The sequence below is a fragment of the Typopeltis vanoorti genome, chromosome 22 (assembly GCF_054136105.1).
Source record: "Typopeltis vanoorti isolate ZY-2024b chromosome 22, IOZ_Tvanoo_1.0, whole genome shotgun sequence".
Classification (NCBI taxonomy): Eukaryota; Metazoa; Arthropoda; class Arachnida; order Uropygi; family Thelyphonidae; genus Typopeltis; species Typopeltis vanoorti.
The window spans coordinates 17,444,725-17,464,528 of record NC_143570.1 but is presented as its reverse complement, the minus strand read 5'-3'; the positions used below and the strand labels follow the sequence as shown (position 1 = coordinate 17,464,528).

At 35.4% G+C, this 19,804-nt stretch overlaps 1 protein-coding gene across 6 annotated transcripts in view; it reads right to left on the bottom strand.

Moving 5' to 3' along the window:
- Positions 1-19,804, bottom strand: part of LOC150094189 (protein still life, isoform SIF type 1-like) — an 881,056-nt gene that overhangs the window by 774,168 nt on the left and 87,084 nt on the right. For all 6 annotated transcript variants that reach the window (XM_090412285.1, XM_090412284.1, XM_090412288.1 and 3 more), the window contains exon 3: positions 3,680-3,861. In XM_090412285.1, coding sequence (XP_090268411.1) covers positions 3,680-3,861 — 182 coding nt within the window. The remainder of the gene's footprint in view (positions 1-3,679; positions 3,862-19,804) is intronic.

Sequence of the window (19,804 nt, the reverse complement as noted above, 5' to 3'; positions counted from 1 at the left end):
GGTGGTGACAAGGTACTGCCCATAGCTAAGCTATCAAACTGTTCATACATTATATTATTTACTTTAAAGTAGTCTGATTTGAGACAATGGCGGAAAATCTGAGCAATGTCATGTGGATAGAGATTTTCTATGCTCTTAATCACTTCTTCAAGTGGTACGTTCGTGAATAATGACACTACGTCTAGGCTTGCAAGTATGTCTGTATTTAAGAAGTTGATACCTTTTAATCTTTCAATGAAATGCTTAGAATTCTTTATAAAAGAGTCCGATTTCTTTATCTTCTCTTTTAACAGACCGGCTAGGTGTTTGGCTGGTAGGTAGGGTGGAGAATTTCTACCGTCCACTATCGGGCGGAGCGGAACTCCAACTTTATGAATTTTTGATGCACCATATAAGCGTGGTGGTAATGGGGATAGAGATTTTAGATTTCGCTGTAATTCCGGAGGCCATCTAGTCATATTACGTATTAAGAGATTGGTCTTATTTTTGGTTTTGTTAAGAGATTTTGTTGTTTTTCATGGTTGGATCTACATCTAATATATGATAGGTAGACGTGTCAGAAACTAAATCACCGATCTTCGGTGATTAAGATCTAATAAGGATAGCATCGCCTTCTACAGGTACGCAGGTGTATATAAAATCCCATGTTCCTGTGGACTGAATTATATAGGCTAAACATCACGAAGCCTAGAAATCCGAAAAAAAGAACATATAGACCACAACAACAACAGAACAGATACCTCAGGATTAGCCATCATTTCTCGATTTCAAACCACTCCATCGATTGGGACAACAGCTCCATGAATTCATACATTGAAGAAGATTTCAGATGTAGAAACTTTCAAGAAGCTGCAGTGGTACTCCGGACAAGAGACAATCTCAACAGAAATCAAGGCATGATACTAAAAGACATTTGGAAAAGCTTAATAAATTCACTATGCTTAACAGATCTCAACTTCGCAAAAAATTATAAAAGTCGATTAACAAACAATGACTAATACTCCACGCTCCATGCTGTTACGTGTCATTTCAATTTTAATTAATTTAATTGTTGTTACTCCATTCGTTTTTAGCATTTAACGTTAGTGTACCCATTTCTTGTCCTGAAGAAGCCAGACAGACTTAGCTGGCGAAACGTGTCGATGATTGTATATATTTATAAAGAAGTATGGTCCACTAATAAATACAAAAAGAAAATTTCTCATAATTTCTAATTCCATTTATTAGTAAATGCTAAATACTTATATAAGATTTATTCTACATTTCCATGATACCTATATGTCATGGATAAGGAGAGCCTACTTAAAGGAAAAGAACCGAACGAAATTTATACAACCGTCAGTTTTCAAAATGTTTTTCTTGGATATTGAATCCTTTTGTTAGAAAGACTCTAAAGAATCAGCTATTTTTGATTCATATAGTCGATAAATGCTAAAAACATTTATACCAGAAAAACTGATTAAATAGGTAAATCGAGAAGCGATATCTAATTAAGAACACAAGTGGTAATGTAAATAAAAAAATTCATCAAAATTTTAATTTGAATTACTAATTTTTGTTGCGTACCAGCTTGTCTTTATTTACACTGTATTGTATTCCTTATAAATTTTGGAGCCTTTCTTACTGGAATATACAGATTTATTAGCATTCACGAGAGCGCCTTGATAGTAAGCTTATTTTATGCGACCATTGAAATCTAAAAGGCGCTAAAAAAGTGTCCACTTTCTATTGGACATTGTGAATCACTGGTGCCTTCAGAGGATAATGCTTTGCTATGACAATGCAAAGAATTTTTGATTCATATAGTCGATAAATGCTGAAAACATTTATACAAGAAAAACTGATTAAATAGGGAAATCGAGAAGCGATATCTAATTAATTCCAATATACCGGAATTAATTAAATATCGAATTAGATACAGGATTTCTACTATACTGTGTACAGCATAGCAGAATTTCAGCTTCTGCTAAAAAAAAAAAAACATCATTTTCTAATCAGCGATAGCTAATATTCGGGTGTTCATAGAGCCATCTGCAACCTTACAAACAGGAAGACAACCTTCGCATGCATTATTTTGTTGTCGAAATAATAGTAGTCATAGCTATAAAAAGATATCTGACAAAATACAAAATATCCCAGTTAGGGAAGTGAAATATGTCAATTCTACAATGAAGAACGAGGATACGAGCTCATATTATACAAAAACTGCAAAGCTGATTATGTGTGATTGTAAACGTTTAACTTGTAATAAACTCTCATACATTTCCTTTATTTATAAATAATATGAATAATGTTTTGCACCAAAGCCATGAATTCGATATTTTTGTAATAATTAAAAGTTGATAAATTACAGTTCTAATAATAGTCGGCCCTCCGGTATTAAAACTGTACATAGGCGTGAACGCCATCATACATTTCACTCGTAACATAGATAATGGATATATTCTAGTATAGAAATAGCTTACAAATACATGTCGTCTCCGCTTTCTCTCTCTTGGCATGCTACACTCTCGGTGTGCCTCTCGTTTTGTTAATCTTCGCATGCTAGATTTGTTCAGTGCCATCCCCGTGTCAGGTTGGTGTTGTCTTACCTCTATCTCTGACGTCACCGATATATGAAGCTTTGTTTAACTTGAGCTGCGTCATTTACGACATCGAGACAACACCATTAACGCCTCCTATTCCTCTCTGTACTTATTGGAACTTCCCCCAGTTATCTGATCCCCTCCCACCATTAATAATCCCCAATCTCCTTTCCGTCTATTTCATTCGTATCCACAGCAATACCTCACGTTTTTCTGAAGCCTATCCTTGTCCTCAGATATCGTTGGTGATGATCGATAGATCTTAAACTGCCAGCTAAACCGGATAGACGAGAGCGGGAAAAGAATTTTTTTTCTGATTGATTGCTGTAGACAGGATTTTCGTGGATAAGCTAATACAACCGATATGACCTGGCTTGATGGGATTGAAACGCCAGAAGGCATTTTAGGATTAATAAGCAAGCACTAAGCAGCAGCTGTCTAAATAGTCATCTTTATTAACAATAATTCTGGTCAAATGAGAGAGTTCACTGATATAAACCCAATGAACAGCCCATTATTTCATATGCTACAAAATACAGCAGACAAAATATTAGAAATTGAGTCAAAACGTGACAAACATGCAATGAAAACAGGCACCAGAATTTTGGAATAAATTTAGTAATTGGGTGTATATTTATTAAAAACATTCAACTAGACCTAGATTATTTATGGCATGAAGGGATAAAAATGGGTAGATGTTTGTGGTAAACCCAAAACACAAGAGATTGTAAAATCTACACTAATATCGTGGATGACTTGAAGGTTCAGAAAACTAGAAAGCAGGTTGTTTCGACAGACGAAAATATTTGTGGCAAACACAAGAGAGTTGGAATAGCGATCAATAATCTCATTGTATCAAGCATTGCAAATCATGTCGCTTTTAATGAGGAGGATATCAATATTTCACATTGTTACTTGAAGAGTTCCAGTCATTATTAAATCTTGAAAAACTCGCCCTATCTCTCTCTCTCTCTCTCTCTCTTGCAAAATTCGTTCCAGGAATGTGACCACCGGTGGGAAACTCGAAAATACAAGCAGTAGGTCTCGACAGCAATTCACGTGGAGTTAATTAAAACAAACATTGTGCAACTTACCAGGTTGTACTAGCCGCACATCCAATATCTTCTCCACTTGAGAGTTGTAGGCAGTGATGTGGAAGACACATTCGGGGGTGTCTTGAATGCACGTGATATTGACGGGTACCAGATCCTCTGATACCTGCTGCCACTTGACAGCGCCGCTGCTGGCACTCACGTGAAATACCTCCGCCCATAACCTAGAAAGAAAAAAAAAAAAAAAGATGGTTTCGAAGACGAAAGCAAATATATGTTTTTAACAGATTGGTGCAAAGCTAACAGGGAAAAAAATACTAATAATAAAGCTGTGAGAAAACCAAGAACATTGAAGAAGAGAAAAGCAAATATGGAAAATAGTATACATTCGAAATCATCGACAGTCATATAATTATTCATATATACGCGAATATTCATATTAAGTGAATATGATTTTAATATTTTATTAAATAATCGTTAAAACTATTCCAAAAAAACAGTATTCCCATATATAACAAGGCTCACCATTTTTCTAACAAATGGTTTACCATTTGTTAGAAAAATATCAGCATAAAAACTTCACTGTACTAATTGATAATCTTTTCCGCATGAGTATAAAACAGAAACTATCAATTACGTAATAAGATATGTGTACTATTAATACTATGAAACTACGTCAGTTTATAAGAATATACTTTATAAAAAAATTGACGTGTATGCTTAACTCAAAAAATAATAATAAATCAGATTTATAAAAGCGTGATGCTTTGTCGAAAACTGGTAAAGGTGCAAAAGAGGCTAACTAAAGCTTTTTTTTTTTTATTTCTTAGCGATGTGTGGCACTTCCATCAATTTATAAAATACAGACAGCGTACTGAAGAAGTTTCCAGACCAGTTGTTAAAGATTGCCTACTACAGACATAAGCTGACACTTTGTTTTACAAAGAAAGGAAACGAAGATCCCTATCCGATATGGCAGCTGACATGTTTGTCACTTTCGGAGGCTCCCATCATCTGTAAAACCCTTGTACTGGATTTCAGTGAGGTGTGAAGGACCGGATGGTGTGACGCGATGTGTCACTGAGATCTCTCTTTTGCAATAATGATTTCTATTCGTGGAAATGTCCTTCGAGTGACACCTACATTTTCTTTTGAGGCTAAAATTTATTTTCAAATGATTTGCCGTTTGCAAAAATGCAATGGCATTTAAGAAATAAAATGAAGATAGTTTCTACATGACAACAGGCTGCCAAACAGAAAAAAAAATCATTCAACATCTAATTTATTGAACATCGGGAAATGAATAATCAATCAAAGCAAACAGATGACAAGTTAACTTCTTGTCGACACAATTATAACCAAAAAGAGCAAAATTGTTACAAGGAACTAAAACGCAAAGCGAACAACTCTCCTCTTTAGAGTGCAGATGTATTTATATTTCCTGTTATGTTTTATGCTATTATTTTGAATTTAAACTGCCATTACAAAGGCTCATAATACTCCGAATTACCGGAGTTAATTAGAATTAACTCTTAATTAATTAGAATAAATAAAGTTAAAACAGATTAATAGAATCACATTGTAATTTGCATTTAGTGGAGCGATGAGTTATTTTAAAATATCTAGCTGACTGGTTCTATTAACTCGATAGTTCATGGATTTTTTTCACTATGCATTTTTGTGGGATGATGGTTAGGGAAAAAATAGTCGCCTGAATGGGTATGCCATATAATCAATATAAATAGTGAATCTCCTAAGTTCAATGAAGAATTCGTTGAGAAACTTTAATACTAGAAAAACGAATATTTTCAACGCATTTTACGTGTATGGTGTGTGTGTGTGTGTGCGCGCTCCATATCTTTAGGAGCACATAAACAAAAAGAAAGATTAAACCAGAAACAATCAGAAAATGATGCAAACCCTTGTTCCACAAAAAAAACGCCAGATAAAGAAACGCTGCTTTACACACGTTTTAGTAGTTAAATTTTATGTGGAAATGTGAATTTTTTGGACTAGAAGTATGTTTTTATTAAAGAACCTGAACAAAAAACGTTTGAGTTTACTGCTCAGAAATAATTTTCGAAGGACGTTAATCTCATTTCTTTCCAATGGTACTGTGTGGTCCCATGAATAATAGCCCAGAAATGTTATATACTAAGGTACAGTGTAGCAATGGTTTGTGTAGTGTGACTGTAGACTGAAATGCAAAAGAATACACACTTTGGAAAGTGCAGTTTTTTACCCTGTCGACTGAAAAATTCAGAGCAGGAGTAACGTCCTTTGGTGCTATTATATCTAAGCCCAAGTAATAAGGCAATACTTGCGAAACATAATTTTTCTCAACTAGTTTCTCAACTTAGGAAACTGATCAGTGCTGGATGGTTGGCAGGTTGCTTGGTTATTTAGAGAAGCGCTTCCCAAATTGAAGGCCGCGGTCCCCTTGGGGGCAGTAAGTTTTATGGAGGGGGGCAGTGAACTAATGAAAACAAATTTAAAATTTTTTAAGACTAAGCAGATTTTTTTTATCTTAAAAGAAACGTATTTAATTTTTATTATTTATTATTTGTTTTTTTAATATTTTAATGGAAAAAATCACGCATTGGTGTTTGTTCACAAATTTTGCTTCCTGCGTATTTCGGCGCTTAATGAATATCAGTAAATAAATACTTATTCATATAAGTTTCATTTCAAAGGTATAAAAAAAAGCTTACAAACGCAAAATCTTGAATATAAATTGTATTGAATATAAATTGTATTGAATATAAATACAATAAATATTATAATAATACATGTCGTATTACGATTTGTTTTTCGATGGGGGCCGTGAAATATTTTAATTTTTCCAAAGGGGGCCTTTACATCCATAAGTTTGGGAAGCAATGGTTTAGACTACCCAAAATGAACTAACTCCAAGACGAGTATATTATATGAGGTTTATTAGTTGTGGAAAGAAGGGGATAATTCCCAGAGAGAAAAAAATCCTACTATCTCAAAGACTGATGTTTTACTTAAAGAGGTCTAAATGTTCCTTTGTGTCGTCGGTAGAATTCGAAAGAAGGTTTTTTCCAACAAACGAATCGCTTGCGAATGCGTTACGAAAGTGCCAGCAAGCAATGCAAGAATATTTCATAACTCTCTCAACTAATTTATCCCAATTACAGTAATAAGCAAACAGTCAGAAACATGAGGATTTAAACAATAATACGAATTGAACGATTTGTAATATTGATAAGTGAACACATAAGAAAGGACAGTTGTTCCTTTGAATATTTCAGCAGCAGTGAAAAAGTTTTAATTATTTTTCATAGTCATAAATTCTAAGAAAGTCAGTGAAGATGAGTATCTGAAGATTTCGAAGTGCAGCGTGGAATAACTAAGCGAAAGGTGGTATGAATTATCTCGGAATTCATTGCAATAAACTCCCAGGTTTCGAAAGGTATTTGATAAGACAGTCAGTATTCAAGATGTGCGTTAATTGCTCGATGAGCAGAAATTCATTAGTCATGTGTAGAAGCTTCTGGACGAGGTCAGAGCTGGACTACAAACCACTTCAAAGATACTTCTGGTGACTACTCTCGGAGAATTCACGACGGTAATGCGGTGTGCTACTGGCTAAGTTACTACATTCAAGACAAGGTATTCCTAAGTGATTGGCTTCTTTGTCCCATTCCTCATGGGCGAAATTAAGCTTAGCGGTGTTGTGATCGATCACCTTTCTGTTAGCAATTTACCGCATGCACCAAATGGACCAATCACTTGTTTATTCAAGTGTAGCAGCGTTGATGACTTACTGGGCATCTGGCACGCGTCTGGAAAGCGTTATGTACGGTTTTGAGGTAACGGTACTTTGTTATCAATAATACAATTAGCTGGCAGCGAGTGTTTTCTATAATCGACGATCATTTAATTGTCAATCAGAAATAATCTGGTTTGGTGCTTCATTACTTGTATTAAAAATATTCTTCCCATAATATTCAACTATACTCTTCTTTGGCAACTATGTACAGCATTTTAGAGACAGCTATCTTGATTTTGTCTTTCTTTATTCCAATTTGTTGTCCACTAAATTTAATACATTCCTTGATACGGCACACAATCCGGGGTGCTTCTTCTTTCATAAAACAAAACACTTATTTTCTAAATTGCTTACTTCACGTGCTTGTAAGCTAAAACTTAAAATCATGATTCGGTTCCACACTTAAGTTTTATACTGCATAATAAATGATTCCTGGGCTATAAATATAAGAGAAAACCGAAGAAGTGATACATTTAAGCATGGCATCGCGCATTGTTCATATTTTTTGTTAAAACCTTTCTGCCAATATTAATACAACCCTGGCATGCGATTTAAAAGTAAGTACTAGATGAAAATACTATTAGAGGAATAGAAGTACTGCTAACGGCACTGTCACAATGTCTGCAGGCTGTATACTCTTAACACGAAGTGTCTTATCTCTCGCTCGCTCGCTCTCTCTAGCGCAAACGGGTTGAACATTCCATTGATCCGACCCAGTGATGGTATGAAGACGTTAGCCGTCTACCCTTATGCATGTCAACTTTATTTATTTAGAGATGGTTGAAGTGAGAAGCGCAGTATAGCACAGGGACTATTTGGTGTCGTTCCATGGAAAATGGAAAAAAGAGCTACGGGTACTGTGCAATATCTAAGAAAATGATAACGCATAGTAAAATTGAACCAAAAATCAGACACTTTTCTAGAGAGGACAAAAATAGAAATGAAATATATTTAGAAGTTCGGAGATTTGCATCTTGCTGCTAACAACTACTCAAACCATTTCATTATAAGCACTCGAATTCTCGGCGGAACTCAGGTTCAACATCAGGGCAAATATCAGGGCGTATTTCAATAGCATACCGCATTGCATTGCTTACCTTTTAATTGTATATTCTTTTCGAACGAAGTGGCTCTATCGTTATTCCGGCAAGATGTTTTTAAGCTACTGATAAAGATTTAACAATATCTTTTAAAAAAAAAATCGCCAGGAATATTATACACGCAGAAGTGGAAGGAAATAAATTAGTAGAAATGTAACAGGTCATTGAAGATATATTTTATGAATTATTTAATTTTCGATTTATATTTTTGAAATAAACACACAACACACTTTTTATTGGTAAACATATAAAACGTGGACAACTATAAAACAGAATAATGAAAAGTAACTTTTTTTTCTCACTGGTGAACAAGTTATAGTTGGAAGGAAGCACCTCAGGCATCTTAAAAATCTAATAATTTGCAAACACGATGAAAATAAGAGAACTTACTATGAGGCATTATTGAAAATAATGATTTTTTAGAAAACTGTAGAAATGAACATATTAGAAAATAAATATCGGAAAAAGCAAAGAATGATTAAGACGTAGAATATCTGTTGAACAATGAGGAGTGTCATAAGACGATTCTAACCATTTAGTCATGAAACGAAAGTTGTGGGTGAAAAATTGTGTGTTTGTTTGTTTGTAAATTCATTAATTAGAAATCATCGGCAAATCTGCCTATTTTTTTTAACCAATTAAGTGACAAGAAAGTGCTCCACACACACACACACAAAAAAAAAAGAAGAAGAAGAAAACCATGATTTCGTAACAAATGGATGATTATTCCCATTTCGTCAAAGATGATCAAAGGTCTTCTGATGCTTGATTGCAGACTTCAAAACAAATCATTCAAGGAATCACTGCTATACAAGTGAACAGTTCAGTGTTCCGCTCTCTCTCTCTCCCTCTCTCTCTCTCTCTCTCTCTCTCTCCCAAATATATATTGGTGATTTAGAGCAAACACTTCACTGTAAGGAGACACGAAAGAGTTCCATAAAAGTAATAATCATTAATAAACAGTGGAACAAAATACTGCAACTAGCGACGAATACAAGTACGGATAGACAGGATTACTTACGAAACACAGTTAATTAGAAATTAATTAGTTTCCAGTCCTCACCTAAGACCGCTGCTCTTATTAGGCACATCAAAACACTGGGAATGTGGAGAAACTGGTGGGTAGCTTATGTTTAATTATAACTAGCCGAACGACATTTCACTGCAAATATATGCGTGCGTCATAGTCGCGCTACTAGCTAGATGACACTTAAGTAAATAAGAAATAGGGAAGGCGGATCGTTGAAAGGCAAATTTCTTATTTGATCATGGCGGTAAGTCTGCGTAAATTAGTCTACGGAATCATCCAGGATTTTTATTCAAATAAAAATAATGTACAGAATACGAAATATGAGGATTATTGGCAGGAAGAGGAAGAGAATGTACAGGGAAGCTGAAGTCGAGAATTCAATATAAAAATCATATTATGCTGACATCGATTCACTTAATGCAGAATAAAAAAGATTTGAAACGTAATTGACTCTTTGGTTTCACAAAAGATCTGAATTTCTTACACAAGAATTTTAAACAACTTTGTAAGAAAATTTCACTCAGTACTACAGAACACAAATAAAAACAAATAAAAGAAGACCCATTCGATATGTTCATATGAATATAATTGCAGACAAGGTAATCTTTAAGTAAAGTAAAGTGAAATACATGCAAAATAATTTTAAAATTGCCTTACCTATTTTATGAAACGAGATCCTTCAAAAGAAGTGATATTTTCATGAGGTTTTTCCTTTTTGTATGTGAATTCTATCAACAAAAGATTCTAAACCTGGCAAATAAAATTTATCACCACACAAAGACATCCACAAACATCCATGTCCAGTGGGATTCCAAACTACAGCCAGTGAGCTAAAGAACACGAATCTATTCCCCCGTCCGGTGACTGAGGTGACAATAATATCTTATCTGCAATTATAATCTTACCTCATATCTATGATGTCAAGACGTAATAATAGCTCCAAGTGGAACAAGCCTCTTTCAAAAGATTGTTCCACTTAGATTGTCTTTTCCCAGAATATGTTGCCAGCGAAAATTTTGTGACATCCATTGATTTGTTTCATTCATTTTACCTTATTTATTTTCATACGATACGCTTAATAATTATCACGTGAAGTATATTGATTAACATGTTCATTGCAAAACACGCGATATCGCGCGACACGAGTTCTCACCAAACGGCCGATCACGCGTTATCACGTGGACGTCGTTAACTAAATAAAAAAATTAAAAAAATTTGGCCGCCACACGAAATTCCAATTTTCAGCTTGGCAATGAAAGTGTTAATCCAACTCTTAAATTTTGTTTAAAAATAAATTCATACGAACATTATAGTAATAGAAAACGATGATGCAGCAAAGTAACAATCTAATGTAATCAAAATATATAAAGCGCAAAACTAGCCAACCACATTTCGGTCCACTTTATAATGATAAAAATATATCTTCCGATTTAAAAAGAAAAACAGAAAAAAAGTGATGAAAACATGGGCGAAATACAATTTGAATCTGAAGGAAGATAGGATTTTTGAAGTCGTAGTAATAAACTCGGATAAAAGATCAACCACAATAACATAACATGGTATACAACACATTAAAACACATTCCAAGGAATAGCGCAGAAAACGCCAGTTGAATATGATGAGAAGATATTGCATGTCCGAATTTTGTAAAGAATGTAAAAGAAAAATTCTTCTGAAAGTATTCAGTGAAGCAATATGGTTGACTAGTCCCGTAACCCTCAATATTTCATCGAAGATTTACTACCGTGTTTCTATGACACACGGTAGTAAAACAGCAACAATAAATATAATGGACTGCAAGAAGATCCAATTCATCCTGTCTTCGCTGATTTTATAGGTGACAAACTGTTTCTGTTATTGATCTTTAAAAGAAATGCTTTATCAAAGGCTTCCCCTCCAAATACATACACAAAGGGTACTGATCATGTTCATTCCAAAAATGGAGAAATGAAGAGCAACAGCCCGAAATTGCTAATATAATATTAGTACGAACATGCTTCTGCATATTCGTACTACCTAACATTGCGTATTCGTTCCCCATATTTCATCCTGGATTCCTTGCATGTCACTCGTTAAGCATGTTTCTTCTTCACAAGATATTACATTTCGTATGGGTTGGATCTGTGCAAATAGAAAGATAAAAACAGAACAAAAATGAATATATATATATACTAAAACTAGATACTAAAAATCACAAATTTAAGTTCAGATTGTCTGAAACAGGTCCGTCAATGTGCCCTTAAAACTCCGCAGTGGGCAGTCCTGGATAATATGATTGATGGTCTGTTGATCAGTACTACAGTCACATGTCGGTGATTGATGCGAGCCCCACTTGTACATCATGGTAGCACATCTGGCATGGCCTGTCCTCAGGCGGTTAAGTGTGCTCCATTGTTGTCTAGGCAGGTCAAAGCCAGAGGCTTCTGTTGTGGGATCTGCAATGAGTTGTCCATTTTTTTATTGTTGAAGTAAGCCAGAGATTCTTCCATTCAATTTCATGAGAATATGTATCTGACTGCTGAGTTTTCCAGATTGGGTTGCGGGACTTTAAGCGAATAAGTGGTAGATTTTTAGGTCCTCATGGATGGGTAAGGAGTTATTTCCCATACATTTTATCCACTCTGTGTTAGCGGCAGCTTTCCTCCTTATATCTGGTGGTATGATGTTAGAGAGTGTTGGTAGCCACTCAACAGGTGTAGACTTTATGCAACCCGTGATAATTCTCATGGTATCGTTAAGTTGCACATCGACCTTGCTGACATGGTGACTCGAATACCACACTGGAGCACAGTATTCTGAACAAGGGTACACTCGGGCATGGGCAGCAGATTTTAAAGTGTTGGCTCCTGCCCCCAGCCCGAACACACAAGCTTGCTGATGATATTACTCCTAGTTTTTAGCTTTTGTTATTGTATGTAACAATTACCCAGTTTTAGGGAGAACTTACGTCTTATCTAACCATCAGTCCACGTGGGACTGACATAAAAGGTGCTTAAAAATAACTTCATGTGAGAGAAGTATTAGACGAATTTCAATGGCAGTGAACTAGGAATGAGAAAATTATATACCTAAGTAGAAATTGGTGAAACAAAAATAATTCCAGAAAAATTAGTGTTTGAGATATAAAGATATGTCTTTCAATTAAAATTAAATGGATATTTTGGGTTGGGGTTGTGCTTCAGAGTTTCTCTTTTGAATGAGACTTTCAGTCGTTTATCAGCTTGATGATTGTTTAAGTGAAATGTGCAGACTTCAGTTCTAGAGGGATTTGGGCAGAGACGCCACTTGGTGTAATAGTTGTACAGAACTTCAAGGTCAGAACTGAGCACAGTCTCGGCCTCTTTCAGATGTTTAGTCTGAGTTTCCAAAGCCAGATCGTCTGCGTATGTGAACTTTCGGGATGAGGTTTGTGGCATGTCACTAATGTATAAATTGAAGAGGAGCGGAGCAAGCACAGAGACCTGTGTTAGTCCATTTTTTAGTACTTTAAAGGGACTATTTTTATCATTCAGTTGCACCTTGAATTTGCGCTTTGATGTCAAGCGCTTTAGGATGTTAATCATCTTTGGGTCTTGTACGACAGTTGCAAATTTCAGTATGAGTCCATTCACCCAAACTGTGTTGTATGCAGCGAACAGATCTATGAATGCTACTGAGGTTTTAAGGCCTTTTTGAAAACCAGCTTCTATATGTGCAGTAAGGGCAAGTACTTGATCGCAGCAGCTGTGGAGAGAGTCTCTGAATCCTGCTTGTTCATTTGGCACTATAGCATTAATCAATGGTGATGTGAATTAATCAATTCATAGAATATGAAATACGACCACGCGAATGAACAAATAAAGGTTTTTACCTAGTTTTTACAAATCGCTGACGAATCTAGTAAAAACTAAATTGTCAGCGATTTCTTGATGGCATTTTGGTTACTGTTCAAGTTTCGTTTAGAACAGACTCGCTACGAAAAGGTGGTGCTAGGTAGGATGAGGGACTCAAAAAGAGACTTGCCGTATTCTCTGATATAATGAAAAACGATAGAGATGAAAATTGCTGGCATCCAAAGTTTATCTAACTTTATAGTCTTAGTTGCTTCTGCATTAATTCTAACTAAAAACGTTAGTAATTACGTGGTACGTCACTCGCAGAGCGAAGTCACTAGAGTCAATACCTGAGGGGAAAAAAAGCTATTCTGGTCTTCAGAAAAATGTTCATTATTATTGGAATATAACAAAAATCAAAACTCCTCAAAATTGTTTCCTCTGAAATATTAAATGTCATCACCGAAGAAGTTATTTTTTTTCTCCATTTGAGAACTGAAATGCTTAACGCAGAGGTCCGTATATACAACTCAATTTCAGTTAAAGTGATCTTATATATTCCCAGAATTCGAACTTACTCTTAAGCAATAAATTATAAATGATCACTTCGTATAGTTCGCTATCTATGGGTTTCATAAAGTCGTTTAGAATGAAGAATCCTATTTCTTATTTTTTTATTTGCAGAACTCGCAACATGAGTGAAGCAAAATTGTTCTGGGTGAAAATGAATAATAAAAACAGTTTTAAAAGTAATGTTAATAAATAGCATCGGCCTGGAAACCGTTTTTTTTTTTGTTTTTTTTTTAGCTCCGAGTTCCGGGGAAAATCGGCCAGAAGAATACGCGCAATTTACAGACATAATATACAGGTCTCATAGCCTTAGTTGGTTTTCCGTAATTTTAACCAACCAATATGTAAAACGGTGCACATTTAGCAGTTGATAATTGTAGTGGTTCTTAATTATGAATCGATAGTTGGATAAGTCATAGACGGTACTAATCATAATTAAACTGACTTCGGGTATTTCCGCAGTTCCAGATTCGTTGCTAGGCACGTTCCATTTAGCTGGTTCGAGATATTTATGGTCTCCAGATCCTCTCATATTTCTCAGTCCCTAAATTCAGATTCTATCTTAAGTAATCCCCTAGGTCTAAGTTTCCAAATTCCTTAAGTTACCTAACTAGTTCTCTGCACTCAGGTTAATTATACACTCCAATATTGCGAATACCTTAATTGTATGTTATTCTCAGATAACTTGAATTATCTGGGTAGAAAATCCCTGTAATCTGGGGTAATTGTTATTGTGTGTAACAATTACCCAGTTTTAGGGAGAACTTACTTCTTATCTAACCATCAGTCCACGTGGGACTGACATAAAAGGTGCTTAAAAATAACTATAGCTTCATGTGAGAGAAGTATTAGACGAATTTCAATGGCAGTGAACTAGGAAAGAGAAAATTATAGACCTAAGTAGAAATTGGTGAAACAAAAATAATTCCAGAAAAATTAGTGTTTGAGATATAAAGATATGTCTTTCAACAAATGACATAAAAATAAAATATTTATATATGACAACAAACAAAAGAAAAGTTAGTTGATATTCATATTCAAGGCGAGAACAACAAAAGACTATGATGTTCTGGTCCCAGTGACTCAGAGTTATCTTAAACCCGCACAGCATGAAAGGAATCTGTTCGCCCATATTTCCTGATAACTGCTCTTTGTGGTGAGAATAAAGCACTTTTTGCTAACACTATTTATATTTGTGTACGATACTGCTCACTATGACGAAAGACAACAAACAGCTCTAAGTCTATTTATAGAATATCTCCAATAATCTCTAGTTTCCCCTCATTCCGATTCCCTAGTTTCTCTGTAAAGGAGTATTACGTCAGAATGACGTCAGCGACCACTGTAGCAGAGGGCTGGTGGCATAGGTTCACTAGTAAACAAGTCCCAATCAATATCTCAGGAACTATGATAGACCTCTTTCTTGAGCCCTAATGATCAAGACTCTCCGAATGATACGGAGCGGATGGACTATTGATTCATGTTCATCGGAACGGAAGAATTGATGACGGTCATCCTGACCCTCTTTCGATACGCGATGGACAGGAGGACACACAGAGGTCATTTATTCAATATGGGTGAAGAGTGACAATACAAAGCCAACCAATTCTCCACCCCAGCACTCCTCTTCTCCCCGATTATTTAGTGTTAGCTTGGGTCGGTCCGATAGTAGTGCAGGTTAGGACCGCATTAAAGTTCAATAGCGACTATGCAAATGAGGTCAAGAGACGTTAGTAAGTTCAACATGTCTCGTCTATTTTTCATTGGTCTACCAGAACTCACTCTGAGTATTCGACCCATATTGAAGCTGGAAAAATATTGAGAGGGTACTCAGAAAGCGTTTAAAAGACTTTTTATTTTGTGGGAAACAATGTAAAAATTTCTCTACACGATTAAAGAATTTTATTTTTCTAATTTTGATCCTGGATGGGAAGGATTAAAACACTATTTTTTTTTCATTTACGTCGTGCAAACTTCCAGCAATATTACTTAAACAAAAGCCTCCTTTGAAATTTATGCTACAGAGATTTAAAAGACGTCATCAAAAAAAAAGAGCTCAAAGAACGAACAAAACGAAAATTTCATGATTTATGCAAGTTAAATTAAAACCAGATGACTAAAGATCGAGATTAACGCTCAGGTGAGTGCAAAAAACCTACCGCTCCTTAGAAAGCCTTTCTTATAACAATAAATCTTAGTAAACATGAAGTGGATGTGTGCGAGAAAGAAAATGAAGAGCAGCAGAGCGGAAAAAGATATTAAAGGAATCTGTGGGGGGGCATGAAACTGGGGCGACTTGTGTATTAACAGCGTTTGCATGGTTAAAACAAATAAGCAGCAAACTATATCAAGTGATGTGCAACAAATGAAGGTGTATTTACACATTTAAACGGTTCTTTTAATAATAAAAACTCAAACAGATGATGGAAAAATAGTCTTGTTACTTAAACATAAGTCAGAGATAATATTCAACTTTAAGCGAAGTATTACAAAAGTGAAGCCTATGAAAATACGATCAACTTATTCAAAAACGACATACTTCAATTGCAAATAACCGGGCGGGGGGAACAGTAGAAATCTGTAATCTACAATTCGGTGGATTTCTTGGTGTAGATTATACATAAATTTAGTTAAAATGAATTATTCTTGAAAGTTTTACAAGCTAGAACAAAAGGATTTTGTTTTTAATTTCAGGGCGGTGACATTATTATACGTCACAATCCGATTTAACGATATACTTTTAATACAGACATTTAACATCTGAAATATAATAATTATAATTGAGAATTTATTTCTGTTTAGAATGAATAAATCTACATTAAATAGTGTCAGTGCATTCTGCTTACGAGCATTTTTGTTTCTGTGTTATGAGCATTTTTGTTTCTGTGTTATAAGCACAAAATAAACTGGGAAATTAAACTGTCGAGTCAGTGGGATGGTACACATTGGATTAGCAAGTGATTGATGCGATCAGAAGAATAAGGAAAGCCTTAGCTGGAAGCAGCAGTAGTGGAAAAATCGATTTAAAGAGGGTTGTGGTTTGAAACACATGAATGGAGAGCCGTGGGACAAGTTTGACATAGTTCTGGTTGAAGACGAACTTCGAGGAGGGTCGTTTTCCCTGCGGTGCTATTAGTAGTTCCTCAGTCAAATAATATTCAGCACCATTATTAGCGTGAATAATAAATTTCGAAGACAATTAACTGATATAACTAACAGAATTTCAGCGCGAATCTCAAGGAGGGAAAATATAAATGCAATAATATAACAGTAAGTGCTAACTTCATGGATAGTCTTGCATTTGCAAAACAGAGGAGTAAACTACCAGAGAATACCTTTAAGTGCTAATATATAAACCCTTTTAGCGTTAACACGAAATTATCTCATAAAATCACGTCAATATTTTTTATTTATTCATTTTTCAAAATGCATAGATCAGAACTTCTTTACGGACATCTCAAGGCTCACCACGTAATCATAATCAACACGCCACACACTGATGACAATGAAGAAAGCGAAGGAAACAGCATTTTCCTTAGCTTACCTTACCATCAACGAGATCACTTGCTATCCAAAAAAAAACTTTCTTTCAAGATAGAACACTAACGACAGAATACCTTCACCATATGTACATACGTACGTGTGCGCGCACACATACATGCATACACCACGTGAAGTGCGTGCAGAAAGTTAGATCTCCAACACATGTTGGAAGCTTGATGGAATTATTTGCTACTGTTGCTATAGAAACGTAAGAGAACAGTTCTCTGCTTACAGTCTCTTGGCTCGTGGATTCTTTACGTTGGTGATGGTCTGTGTTAGCAGACGGGGAACAAGCGCAGTAAGATGATTAAACTTGGAATCTGCTGCCATCAAGGAAACAACGTTATGTTTTGTTCGTATTGGAAAAGACATAACACAAAGAACTACAGACATAAGAAGAGAAAAGGTGAAAGGGTAAATCTCTAGCCCAACTCAAAGAATATATCGCATGTACACGAAGATTTATACAGAAATATAATTAAGGAGGGGGGGTGAAAGGACTGAGGATAAAAGTGCGTTTTATTATACTCATTTTCAAGTTGCGTTTCGCAAAATGTGTTATTTGCCTTCGTTTTGTCCTTCTGTACGTTAGAATTGTTGAATTCTGGCTGGACGGGTTTTTATTCACATCTTATATTTAGAATTTTAACAAAAAATTTCGATTTACAAAAAACACATGAACATGTCCATGAAGATCAAGTCCGAATTTAACAGGGTTACTTATTTTAAAAAAACAATTCCAACTGATATTAATAATTCAGCACTGGCTAGGTAGAATTCATTGACATTGATTAGTATCTCTGGTAAATCATTTCAGCGTATCATCTGTCATGACAAAATTATAATTATAATTTTGTCATGACAGATGGAAAAGACATAACACAAAGAACTACAGACATAAGAAGAGAAAAGGTGAAAGGGTAAATCTCTAGCCCAGCTCAAAGAATATACAATTTTGTCTAATTTTGCCGGCCTGGTTGGCCGAGTGGTTAGCGTATCCGCTCTCCAGCCAAAAGGCTGGGGGTTTGAATCCCGCGGTGGGCATGGATGTGTTTGTCTGTGAAAATACTAGTGGTGGTTTAGACCTGTTGTGTTGTGTGAATTCTGTTGTGGTTCAACAGAATTACATTAATTATTTTATTAATTAGTAAAAATAACTATACAAAAAAAATTCTGCTGACTCATCTTTGCTAATTCAAATGGGCGTATTTTGTGTGTTTGTGTTGACTCGAGCGCTTCTAGTTACAGAAGTTCGAAATTACCATAGCGAGATAAGAGATAGCATGTTTTAACTGTTGTCGATCGGCGTTTACGACTAATATTGCTCCAACGTACGAGCTAACGTCCAATGTGCGTTTATCCCCAACACACTGCGCTTTTGAACGCATCTCGATATCCAAAATGAAAAAAAAAAAAAGGAAAATAAAATAAAAGCCCAATGGAACATACGAAACTTCAGGTGTAGTGTATTGAATTTTACGGGCATAAGGCATCTCATAACTCATTCGGTCTGTGTCTGGCTAGTTGGTCGAATGGACAGGGTATTTGATCTCCAACTAATAGACTGTGGATTCGGATCCCACCATGGCCATAAATATTTGTGATTGTCCTACTGATTTTGTGTGGAAAGAGAGTTGTCACCTATGACTACTTCTAGCAAATACTTCACTCCCAAAATCATATTATGTACGGAAGTGACCATACGGAGTCAAGTGGAGTCGGCAATGTGACCAAAAAAAAAAGAAAAAAAAAAGAAAGTTAGTTAACAAATAGCACTTCATGCTACACAATGAAACAAGAAAGATTTTGATTAGCACATTTTTTGAGAAAGAGAGAGAGAAAGATCTATCAGAGATTGATATCTAATATTTAAACACTTTTCTCTGGAAAGGAGCAAGTTAAATTTCTCTGGAAAGGGGTGAGTTAAATTTTAGAAAGCGTTCTGATAATTTTTCCCAGTTCACTACTGATCCACGAAGTTGAGTTTTTTGGGGGATAATATCGGGAAGATTCAGTGGATATACCATCTTTACATCCTCGTATTTTTATAAAGCTGTTACGTTGTCTAGGTGTGCTGGCAAAATAAGAAGAAAGCTTTTCCATTTATTTTCCACTGATACAATGCCATGATGGTAGCTGAGAGAAAATAATTAAATAATGTTCATTCAAGCACAGCCTCCAACTACAAATCTCTTATCTTTTTGTAACGTTTTGGGCAGAAAGACAAAATCCGAAGGGGGAATTAGTGTGCATTGTAGGAATCTATCCAAGGATATTCACAAATAGTAGGATTCCAACTCACAGTCCGGAGAACAA